The following is a 12,889-nucleotide window of genomic DNA, read 5'->3' as shown; positions in this document are numbered from 1 at the left end:
GCCACCTCCATCAGGAGCTGCAAACGTGGGCATAGCAATGGGGAATCCATGTGCCACACAGTATTCATTCTGTCAAGGTGTCGCATAGCTCAATCTACACTGCAAGGGGAAAGCCGTCAGCGCTCTGCCCTCTACCGAAGTCAGTCAGTGCCTTTGTGCCAGACAGGTCAAACACCGCGATGGGAACTAAGTTTGCACCAACAGCATAGGGGGGTCCTAGGAAGCCCAAGACATGAACAAAAAATTGATCTGAGCGGCCAAACATGGCAGACTTGCACCACACCCACGACATAGGCCTCGGCCCACAGCTTCAGCAATCCTAGGCAGGAAGCAGACTTTCACTGCACCAAGGACATAGGCCTCTGCACAAACCCTCAGCAATCGTGGGCCTACAGCGGACTCCTATGCTAGCGTAGCTGTGCACGTCGCATTAGCGCTGTATTGCTCCTGTAGTTTGTCCCAATGCAGTGCCCTGGATAGTAGAGCTAACGTCAGATTAAATACAGGTGGGCTTCGGCCCACACTGCATGCCTCAGTCAGACTGGGGTTTTTAATACATAGACACTGGCAGGTACAACTCACTAATGTGAAGTCCATGTGGACCGACAGCATGGGTGGCTCCCTGGAACCCACTGGCGGTACATAAATATATCCCATTGCAGTGCCCAGCACAGCTGAGGTAATGTCAGGTTTAATGCAGATGGGCTTCGGCCCACACTGCATGCCCCAGTCTGACTGGGGTTCTTTATAAGTAGACACATGCAGTTACAACTCCGTGTGGACCGACAGCATAGGTGGGTCCCAGGAAGCCACCGGCGGTACATAAATATATCCCATTGCATTGCCCAGCACAGCTGAGGTTACGTCCGATTAAATGCAGGTGGTCTTCGGCCCACACTGCATGCCCCAGTCTGACCGTGGTTTTTAATACATAGACACTGGCAGGTACAAATCCGTAATGTGAAGTCCCTGTGGACCCACAGCATGGGTGGCTCCCTGGAACCCATCGGCGGTACATAAATGTATCCCATTGCAGTGCCCTGCTCAGCAGAGCTAACGTCACATACAATACAGGTGTGCTTCGGCCCACAGTGCATGCCCCAGTCAGACTGGTAATATCTACCTTAAAAGTAACCGGGTTGGTGGGAATGTGGTGGTGACTGCGGACCTAGTAGTGCTGTTTTATTTAGTTGATTTTCCGAATGTGGCCAGGATTAAGTGGGCCATGGTGGGGGGGCTCTCTTGTTGTGTCGTTAAAGGTGAAATTCTTGGACTGCCACCAGACGGACCAATGCAAAGGTATTTGCCTAGAATGTTTTCATTGTTGGAGGAGGAGGGGAATGTTTTTGAGGCACTACGTGTCCTCTCCATGTGTCCGTGGTTATATGCACCTTAACAGTAACCGCGTTGGTGGGAAATGGCCTCGCCACCATCATGTCTTTTGGAAGCCTCTGTTTCCACAGCCCAGTGACATAGCATTAGCAGCGGTATAGGCAGAGCCCAGAATTAGTAACATTTCAGCGGTAGCATTAGGGACAGGCCCCAGTAACATATCACTAGCAGCATTATAGGGGGAGCACAGTATTAGTTCCATTTCAGTAGTAGTAGCAGTCAAGACAGGCCACAGTAACAATTCCGAAGCAGCAGTATAGTGGGAGCACAGTATTAGTTCCATTTCAGTAGTAGTAGCAGTCAAGACTGGCCACAGTAACATTCCCGTTGCAGCAGTTTAGGGAGATAACAGTCTCTTTCACATTTCAGTATTTGCAGTATAGACAAGGCCCCAGTTACATTTATGTAGCAAAAGTGTAGGCCAACCCCACACACCTTGCTGTAGCAGGAGTGCAGGCGAAACCCCTAAAAATTACTAGGATTACACTGTAAGCGATGGCCCAAAAAAATTGGTGTACCAACAGTACTAATGTACCTCAGAAAAATTGCCCATGCCCAACCAAGAGGGCAGGTGAAACCCATTAATCACTTTGGTTAATGTGGCTTAAGTTGTAACTAGGCCTGGAGGCAGCCCAGTTAAAATAAAAATTGGTTCAGGTGCAAGTTTCAACGCTTTAATGGAAATTGAAACGTATAAACATTGTTTACAAAAGTCCTTGTGGGCCTAAGAAAAATTGCCCGTTCGGCGTGATTATGTGAGGTTTCAGGAGGAGGAGCAGGAGGAGGAGGATGAATATAATACACAGATTGATGAAGCTAAAAGGTCCCCGTTTTTTATGGTGATAGAGAACGATGCTTCCATCCGTGGGTGCAGCCTACGTATTGTTTAGGTACCGCTGCTGTCCGCTGGTGAAGAAGAGAAGTCTGGGGAAATCCAGGCTTTGTTCATCTTTATGAGTGTAAGCCTGTCGGCGCTGTCAGTTGACAGGCGGGTACGCTTGTCCGTGATGATTCCCCCAGCTGCACTAAACACCCTCTCTGACAAGACCCTAGCCACAGGGCACGCCAACACCTCCAGGGCATACAGCGCGAGTTCAGGCCACGTGTCCAGCTTTGACACCCAGTAGTAATACGGAGCAGAGGCGTCACGGAGGACGGTGGTACGATCGGCTGCGTACTCCCTCACCATCTTCTTACAGTGCTCCCTCCGACTCAGCCTGGACTGGGGAGGTGTGAGACAGTCTTGCTGGGAGCCATAAAGCTGGCAAAGGCCTTGGAGAGTGTTCCCCTGCCTGCGCTGTACATGCTGCCTGATCTCCGCGCCTCCCCTGCTACCTGGCCCTCGGAACTGCGCCTTCTGCCACTAGCGCTGTCGGATGTGAATTTTACCATCAGTTTGTCCACCAGGGTCCTGTGGTATAGCATCACTCTCGAAACCCTTTCCTCTTCGGGTATGGGAGTGGAAAGGTTCTCCTTATACCGTGGGTCGAGCAGTGTGTACACCCAGTAATCCGTAGTGGCCAGAATGCGTGTAACGCGAGGGTCACGAGAAAGGCATCCTAACATGAAGTCAGCCATGTGTGCCAGGATACCTGTACGCAACACATGGCTGTCCTCACTAGGAAGATCACTTTCAGGATCCCCCTCCTCCTCAGGCCATACACGCTGAAAGGATGACAGGCAAGCAGCATGGGTACCCTCAGCAGTGGGCCAAGCTGTCTCTTCCCCCTCCTCCTCATGCTCCTCCCCCTCCTCCTCCTCAACGCGCTGAGATAAAGACATGAGGGTGCTCTGACTATCCAGCGACATACTGTCTTCCCCCGCCTCCGTTTCCGAGCGCAAAGCGTCTGCCTTTATGCTTTGCAGGGAACTTCTCAAGAGGCATAGCAGAGGAATGGTGACGCTAATGATTGCAGCATCGCCGCTCACCATCTGGGTAGACTCCTCAAAGTTTCCAAGGACCTGGCAGATGTCTGCCAACCAGGCCCACTCTTCTGTAAAGAATTGAGGAGGCTGACTCCCACTACGCCGGAAACTAGGCTGGGTATTAATTCACCAACTACTACACCTAGCAGAGACACTGTAAACGGAAGGCACTGACAGGCAGGCCAAATCTTGTATATTTTTTAACTTGGTGGGAACAAACATACTGCCTGTGATATGCACTGTATTTCAATTGCCCTGTTGGAGGCTGACTTTGCGTACGTAACGCACTGCAGAGGCAGGAAACAATTATGCGCAAGGCTGGGTATTAATTCACCAACTACTACACCTAGAAGAGACACTGTAAACGGAAGGCACTGACAGGCAGGCCAAATCTTGTATAATTTTTAACTTGGTGGGAACAACCACACTGCCTGTGATATGCACTGTATTTCGATTGCCCTGTTGGAGGCTGACTTCGCGTACGTAACGCACTGCAGAGGCAGGAAACAATTATGCGCAACGCTGGGTATTAATTCACCAACTACTACACCCAGCAGAGACGCTGTAAACGGAAGGCACTGACAGGCAGGCCAAATCTTGTATATTTTTTAACTTTGTGGGAACAACCACACTGCCTATATAGCCAGTATACCTCTTTCACCTTTCCTGTCCCTGCCTCACCAGTACTGCCCCTATACTCTGTAAAATGACTGCAGACTGAGGACGCTATGGTCTGCACGCTCGATCTACAAAAATTGTGCAACACTGCTCCCAGCAGCCTCAACAGTACGGCACACGGTCAGATGTGGCCCTAAGAAGGACCGTTGGGGTTCTTGAAGATTAAAATAACACCTAACACTCTCCCTATAGCAGCAGCAGCATCAGCAGCACTTTCCCTGATCTATGTCAGAATGCATGTGTGGCGAGCCGCGGGCGGGGCAGATTTTAATACTCAGGTGACACCTGATCTCCCCAGCCACTCACTGCAGGGGGGTGGTATAGGGCTGGAACGTCACAGGAGGAAGTTGTAATGCCTTCCCTGTCTTTCTATTGGCCAGAAAAGCGCGCAAATTTCTCAGAGAAGAAAGTGAAAGTAACTCGAACATCGCGTGGTGCTCGTCTCGAGTAACGAGCATCTCGAACACCCTAATACTCGAACGAGTATCAAGCTCGGACAAGTATGCTCGCTCATCTCTAAAGGTAACCAATTGGCAGCTGTGGGGGTTCCACTTGTTATAGTAATGTGTTTCTTACATCAGCCTAGGCAAACGTGTTTGTGTGTGTGTGTGTATAGCAAATAGCAGTTAAATGGTTAACTGGTTCATTATTGTACACTAGTGTGTGTGTTGTATTCTTGTGTGCTATCTACAACACACTCCTACGTATCGTTGCCAGCACTGTCTCCAGATGTGTTTCTTACAAGAAGACTCTGGGACACTTATTCCCATGGGAATGAGCTGCTTCTTATCTCCTCTTGCATTCTTTTGGTCAGGCAGTGATATTAATACAGTCAATGCTACTTGGGTATTTAGAAATTACGTGTTTGGTATCGGCATACACCTGGGGTGTTAACATGTTAATCATAGTCATTACATACTATGCCAATCATGAGTTTTTATGATGTTGGGGGCGTGCATGTAATTGATGCGTCATGTTCAAATATATCTGTAACGTTCTGATATGAGTAAACCAGAAGGGTATTAGAAAATGACCAACAAGGGCTCAGACTCAAATACATCTGCATGCATGCAAACCTCTCATTATAACCAATTTGGAGCAGAGCGCTGAACTCTTCTGGAATAAGATATTATTCCCATAACATGTTAAACTCCACCAGGACTAACCCTGGTCTCCACCCCTTGTTCTGGTGGAGACAAGATGCACCAGTACCGATTATTACTAGGTGCAATTGTTTGCTGCATCATCATTGCTCAGCTCTGTCCATCAGGGGAACTAAAGTTTCAACTACTTGTTTCTGTTGGAAGGAAGATTTCAGCAATACCCACAGGAAGTAAGCTCTGGGTGCAGCTATCTTTGGAATGGCAGAATTCAGTATTGTTGTCTGCGCTGATGTTACTGTAGATTGGAGACTAAGCTTAACGTTTCCCAGCCTCCTACAGTTAATACCACTGCATAAGGCAGCACTATATAGTATATGTGGCAAATCTGTGATATTGGTGAGTGTAGAGACCATTTATATATAAGTGAACATTGTGTGCTGAGTGTGCAGACAAGTGAGAAATGGCTACAGCCATGTCTGATACTAAGCAGCCTTGCGACAGTGGATCCCTTCTTCAGTCATCACTCTTTCTATGCCATATTACCTGAGGGTTACATGTTCGCCATGTTACAGTGGAGTTCCCACATTTTAAGAGACTTTCTGGATAACATTATGGCCATTATCTATCTGTATTCTATGGCAACCAAACAAAAGGTGGAAATCCTGTTTGGCCAACTACAGGGCACTGCTTTAACCCCTTAACGCTCCAGGACGTACATTTACATCCTGCAGTGTCGGGGAATGTATGAAGAGAGATTGCGGGTAACCGCTCATCATTCAGCACGGGCATCAAGTGTTTATTACAGCTGATACCCACGGGCAACAGCTGCAATTAGCCATGTGGCTGATCACCGCTATTAACCCTTTAAATGCCGCTGTCAACTCTGACAGCACCATTTAAATCTCCATACCGATGTTCGGGGTTCCCTATGGTCCCTCCGCAATGAGATTGCAGGGAGCCATGTAGGTGTCATTGCAGCCGGGGGCCTTTCAAGGCCCCTGGGCTGTCTTGCCAGTATGCTTAGTAAGCCATCCCCATGGGGTGGCTAGATAGACAGCCTGTCAAATTGCAGTATGCATTACATCATACTGCAGGAGCTATCAAAGCATCGCTAGTTGTGGTCCCCTAGGGGGGGGGGGGGGGCTATAAAAAATATCAATAAAGTTTTACTAATTGTAAAAAAAAAAAGAAAAGTAATAAACATTTAAATCGCCTTGCTGTAAATCGGATTGGTTTGTTTCATGTATCTTGTGTAATCTGTCCCAATAAAAACTTTTTGAACAAAAAGTTTAAATCACCCCCCTTGTGCCATATCTATAATAAAAAAAATCTAAATCATACAACAAAAATACATATTTGGTATAGCCGCGTCCATAAAAGTCTGATCTATCAAAGTAGTGCATTATTTACTCCTGCGAACGTCGTCCAAAGAAATAAATAAAGAACGCCAGAAATACACTTTTTCAGTCACCCTGTCTCCCAGAAAAAATGCAATAAAAAGCGAACAAAAAGTCATATGTTTTCCAAAATGGTACCAACATAAACTACAGGATGTCTCGTAAAAAATGAGCCCTCACATAACTATGTCAACTGAAAAATAATAAAGTTATTGCGCGCAGAAGATTGCAGCAGAAAATTGTAAAAAATTGTTTTTGAAAAGAAATAAAAGTAGTATAGCAAAAAAAAACTATACAAGTTTGGTATTGTAGTAATCATACTGACCCATAGAATAAAATTATGTTGTTTTGTTGCAGTTTGTGCGCTGTAGAAATAAGAAGCACTAAAAGATGGCGGAATGTCTTTTTTTTCATTTTGCTCCACTTAGAATTTTTTAAAAGGTTTTTCAGTACATTATATGGTACATTAAATAGTACCATTGAAAAATATAACTCGTCTCACAAAAAACAAGCCCTCAGACAGCTATGTTGATGAATAAATATAGGAGTTACGATTTTTTTAAAAAAAGGTCCGTGTCCTTTAAGAGTTTAACGGAATTTAAGTCTCGGCCTCAAGCCCAGAAAAAGACAGTTCTATACAAAAGCTGAAGAGTTATCACCCAGAGGCACTGAGAATATTCAACTTCTGCCTCCTCTGATCAAATTAGATCATGGACTAGCCAAGAAGTTCCAGAAGATAGTGCTTGGAAACCCATCCAGGTGAGCTAATAGCTGCATTAAAGGCAAAAAACAACTAGCTCTAATGGAGGGCATCACCCTCCACCAGGGAGGAGATCCGCAGACCACTTTGACAAACAAGGGAAGTCTATCTGCAGATGCTACCACCAAAGATTAATGACCTGATTAACCCTTTGAGTGGCACCCCGTGAAATTTTCTGGGACCAGCTCCACTGCCCATAGCGATATAGCCCGGAAGATTTCTGGGCTATGTTTCACTATGGGCCCTGCAGAGCACAATGTCATAAACTGTGGCACGTGCTCTGCCTGCACAGACCCACACAGAGCAGTACAGGCCTTTGAAAAGCCTCTCTGCAACCCTACATGACATGTACTGGGGCTAGTGAGATAGTGAGTAGGCAGAACGGTGTGTCAAAAAAGCATGCTGTTGAGCTGGAGAACCTTGACTCTGTATCCGTGAGGTTCCCTCGGGACTACATGGGACCTTTAGAGAATGGTCCGAGTTTCAGCCAGTATATGAAATTATCACATGTGGCCATAAGGCCTGTTCAGGACTGTCTGTAATATTACAAGTAGAGGGCCATCATATGGAGTGATAATATATGCATGTTGTACATCATAAAAGTATTGTTTTGCTGCACCTTATTGCCTCCACCTGCTTACTGCTGCACCGTAGCATAACCCTCCACTTGTATTGAAGGCCTCATGTTTGAAGGCCTCTTCTGAGTCTCTAGTTGGCCAGTCCAACCCCATAGTCAGCTCATTATATATTGACCATGTAACGAGGTGTAAGGTTTAGATTCAAAGTGTGTAGATAGTTATGGTTTTCATTTTTTCTCTTTTGTATAAATTGTTTATTAATTTTGGGGTGGGTACAGAAAGAAAAAAGGAAAATCCACTTATTCTCTGGAGTGCTAGTTGTTCTTGTCCTATAGTCAGTGGTGTACATAGAAGAGAGGGGGTTTAAGCAATATTCAAAATCGCATCTAATTATGGTGATCAGTTTTCCACCCAGCATAGAAGGGCGTGGTGTTTATTTCACCTTCATTGCTTTAACCCTTCCTTCATGGGTTCCTACCCAGTAACAAAGATGGGTCCATCTAGGGCTGGGCTGCATGGTCTTCCTTTATGGTTTGTACACCTTTTGCCTATAGTATATAATTCAACCAAGATTTCTGGTCATTTAGGTTAGGGAGTTCAATACGGAGATCTGTTTTATGTATAAAAGATTTAGATTACTTGATCGTCTGAGAAAATAGAGGACAATGTGATAGAAATCCTTTATTGTATGAGGTTATAAATTCGACATGAGGTTACATATACAAGTGTGCCATATAAAAGATCATTCCATGAATTGTAGCACATCCTAAAGAAAGACAAGACCCCTTTAGTAGAGATGAGCGAACACCAAAATGTTCGGGTGTTCGTTATTCGTAACGAACTTCCCGTGATGCTCGAGGGTTCGTTTCGAACAACGAACCCCATTGAAGTCAATGGGCGACCGGAACATTTTTGTATTTCGCCGATGCTCGCTAAGGTTTTCATGTGTGAAAATCTGGGCAATTCAGGAAAGTGATGGGAATGACACAGTGACGGATAGGGCAGGCGAGGGGCTACATGGTGGGCTGCATCTCAAGTTCACAGGTCCCACTATTAAGCCACAATAGCGGCAAGAGTGGCCCCCCCCCCCCCCCCCACTGTCAGCATAAAGATCGTCCTCCTCTGGCACAGCTGTAACAGCTGTAGCAGAGAAGAACGATGTTTGCCCATTGAATTCAATGGAACCGGCAATACAGCCGACTCCACTGAATGCAATGGGCTGCCGGCGATCGCAGGATGAATGGTCGGAAAGGGGTTAAATATATAACCCCTTTCCTGCAATTCATCCAGAAATGTGTTACACTAAAAATATATACCGGCGTATAAGGCGACGGGGCGTATAAGACGACCCCCCAACTGTCACCTTATACGCCGGTAATACAGTGGAGCAAAGAATAAAAAGCATTACTTACGTTTTTAGATGATCTGCGGCGCTCCTGCAGGCTGTCACTCCCTCCTGGTCCACGGCAGACAAGCTTTCTTCACGAAAGACTTTAAATCCCTGCCTCCAGAAGCACATGTGCCTTCAGCCAATCACAGCCAATGACAATGATGTCATTGAATGGCTGTGATTGGCTGTGTTTCTGGAGGCGGGGACTTCAAGCCTTGAAATCCCCGCCTCCAGAAACACAGCCAATCACAGTCATTCAATGACATCATTGTCATTGGCTGTGATTGGCTGAAGGCACATGTGCTTCTGGAGGCAGGGATTTAAAGTCTTTCGTGGAGAAAGCTTGTCTGCCGTGGACCAGGAGGGAGTGACAGCCTGCAGGAGCGCCGCAGATCATCTAAAAACGTAAGTAATGCTTTTTATTCTTTGCTCCACTGTATTACCGGCGTATAAGGTGACAGTTGGGGGGTCGTCTTATACGCCCCGTCGCCTTATACGCCGGTATATATTTTTAGTGTAACACATTTCTGGATGAATTGCAGGAAAGGGGTTATATATTTAACCCCTTTCCGACCATTCATCCTGCGATCGCCGGCAGCCCATTGCATTCAGTGGAGTCGGCTGTATTGCCGGTTCCATTGAATTCAATGGGCAAACATCGTTCTTCTCTGCTACAGCTGTTACAGCTGTGCCAGAGAAGAAGGATTTGTCTTCTATATGTTCTCAATGGGGTCAGCGCTGCTGCCGCTGGCCCCATTGAGCGCATATAGAATGCATCCATAGCGAGCAGCGGGAGGGGCAGATTTCAATACTCGGGTGACACCTTATCTCCCCAGCCACTCACTGCAGGGGGGTGGTATAGGGCTTAAACGTTGCAGGGGGAAGTTGTAATGCCTTCCCTGTCTTTATATTGGCCAAAAAAAAGCGCTAACGTCTCAGGGAAGAAAGTTTAATTTACCAGAACACCGCATGGTGTTCGTTACGAATAACGAACATCCCGAACACCCTAATATTCGCACAAATAGCAAGCTCGGACGAACGCGTTCGCTCATCTCTACCCTTTAGCTAATAAACACTTCCATAATTGCAATGGTCTTTGTTAATATACAGCCAATGGAAAAAGATAATGGACATCACCCGAAAAATGGACTTAGTGGTGGTCTGAGATGAGACTTCACCGCTAGGATCTGTGCCTATAATATATGGGACAAAAAAATTACACGGTCAATGACTTGATTCCATAGTTATATTAATACGAGCATAAACATACCGTACATGTTAAACTGGCCTGAACTTCATTTCTGTTATTTTGTAGGAATAATTCAATCCTTTTCCAGTATACCAATTAACTCCTTTTGCATTCGTGCTGTGCGGTTCTTTCAGATACTGTCCATTCAGATGGGAGTGATAACAGTTTCCATACCACCAGGCACCCTTATAAAATGTTGCACAACTACTTGGATTAGCATCATTGTCTCTGTCTTTGGTTGTGAAAGGGAGATTGTTGTGAAAACTGAGGGAGTCACCTGGAACAAAAGCAACAATTATCAGAATTTCTCTCTGAGGCTGCATTCCCACGAACGTATATCGGCTTGGTTTTCACGCCGAGCCGATAGTTGTCCTCATGTGCAGGGGGGGGGGGAGGATGGAAGAGCCAGGAGCAGGAACTGAGCTCCCGCCCCCTCTCTGCCTCCTCTCCGCCCCTCTGCACTATTTGCAATGGGGAGAGGTGGGATGGGGGCAGGGCTAATTCTCGGAACTTGGCCCCGCCCCCACCCCTTTCATTGCAAATAGTGCAGAGGGGTGGAGAGGGGGCGGGAGCTCAGTTCCAGCTCCTGGCTCTTCCATCCCCCCCCCCACACATGAGGACGACGTATATCGGCTCGGTGTGAAAACCGAGCCAATATACGTTCGTGGGAATGCACTCTAAGGTTGCCTTCACAGTAGTGAGTGCGACTTGCATCGCACTGGACACGGACATTTTTTACAGGAAAAAAAAAATAAAAAAATTCGCCCATGAAAACAGACCCAATGAAAAGAGTAGCTTTTATTTTCATGTGAGTTTTGGGTTTCTCACAACACACATTTGCATGATTTTATTGCCTGTGTGAATGCACTCTAAGGGCTATCTCAGACGACCGTATATCAGCCGGGTATTCACGCCGGCCGATATACGGTCTCTCTCTCTGCAGGGGGAGGAGGCTGGAAGAGCCGGGAGCAGTGCTCTGAGCTCCCACCCCCTCTCTGCCTCCTCTCCACCCCCTCCCCACCCCTCTGCACTATTTGCAATGAGAGGAGGTGGGACAGGGGTGGGGCTAAGTGCGTGAATTAGATCCGCCCCTGCCCCGCCTCCCCTCATTGCAAATAGTGCAGAGGGGGTGGAGAGGAGGCAGAGAGGGGGCGGGAGCTCAGAGCACTGCTCCCGGCTCTTCCAGCCTCCTCCCCCTGCAGAGAGAGACACCGTATATCGGCCGGTGTGACTACGCGGCCAATATACGGTCATCTGAAATAGCTCTAAGGCTAACTGCGCACTGGCAATGAATCGCAGTCCAATATCGTGATCGCCAACATGCAATTTCCTTGCTGATGCGAAGAGTTTTTATATCAAAACTGCCTGGCATCACTCCAGGGAAGTAGTGATCCTCTGTTGCGGCTGACAGCTGCGCCAGAGGATTATGGAGTTTCTCACATTGCTTTCAATGGGGAAACCTTGCATCTCACCGCGTGCACCTAGCACGCGGGACGATGCTGCCGCCAGACTCATTAAAAGGAATGGGAAATGCGATGCAAGGGCACGCCCCAAGATAGAACATGCCGCAATTTTTTTTCCTGCGTTGCATCCAGGTACAATGCGAGAAAAAATTCCATTCAAAAGAATGGGCTTCATATTCGTGCCAGATTTCTGCGTCTCGCACCACACAAATCTCACACGACTTTCTCAGCTATGTGAAAACGTGGGTTTTTTTTTCTTTTTGTTGGTTGTTTTTTTTTTTTTTTAACGCTGCGATATTGCTGCGTTTTTTTTCAATGGGACTTTCTAATGTTAAAATTGCATCGCACAAGAATCGCAAAAGCACAGCTTGCAATTTTTGTGCAATGCTATTTTAACATTAGAAAGTTCCATTGAAAAAAACACAGCAATATCGCAGTGTTAAAAAATAAATAAATAAATAAAAATGCTAGTGGGTAGAAGCCCTGAGGCTGCTCTCACATAGACCGTTTTTTACTGCCATTAACGCAATGTTTTAAACACTGCACCAATTGGGTCCGTGCGCTGGGTACAATGTTCGAACGCAGCATTTTTAACTCTGCATTTTTTTTATCGCTGTCTGTTCTATTTTCATGCATTTTCATGTTTTTGATGCACATCGTCACCCATCAGAATGATTGGGTGCATTAAAAAAATGCTGTTGAATGCAGTAACCTGTGTCCGAAAACTCAAAATTGCAGTGAAGCACCCCGTTTGAAATTTCGGCATTTTACTGATGCCGTGCGTGAGAGTGGCCTTAGGCATTAGTCACACGGGTGTTTTTTCGCGCGATTTGCGGATCGCATGACGGATGCGCATCCACAAATCGCGTGACCGGGGCCAAAAAAATCGCCCGAAAAATCTGCTCCTAGCCGCGTTTCATTAGAAACGGGCCGGAGCTGTCCAGCGCATTGAA

At 46.6% G+C, this 12,889-nt stretch overlaps 1 protein-coding gene across 1 annotated transcript in view; it reads right to left on the bottom strand.

The window, feature by feature from the left end:
* Nucleotides 1-10,502: 10,502 nt before the first annotated feature.
* The window catches only part of LOC136619882 (ficolin-1-B-like), a 48,086-nt gene continuing 45,699 nt past the window's right edge, over nt 10,503-12,889 (bottom strand). The window contains exon 8 of the mRNA XM_066594611.1: nt 10,503-10,750. Within this exon, the coding sequence (XP_066450708.1) occupies nt 10,503-10,750 (248 nt within the window). The remainder of the gene's footprint in view (nt 10,751-12,889) is intronic.

The sequence above is a fragment of the Eleutherodactylus coqui genome, chromosome 3 (genome assembly GCF_035609145.1).
Source record: "Eleutherodactylus coqui strain aEleCoq1 chromosome 3, aEleCoq1.hap1, whole genome shotgun sequence".
In the NCBI taxonomy this organism is placed as follows: Eukaryota; Metazoa; Chordata; class Amphibia; order Anura; family Eleutherodactylidae; genus Eleutherodactylus; species Eleutherodactylus coqui.
The sequence above is the reverse complement of the archived record's forward strand: the minus strand, read 5'-3'. Positions and strand labels throughout refer to the sequence as shown.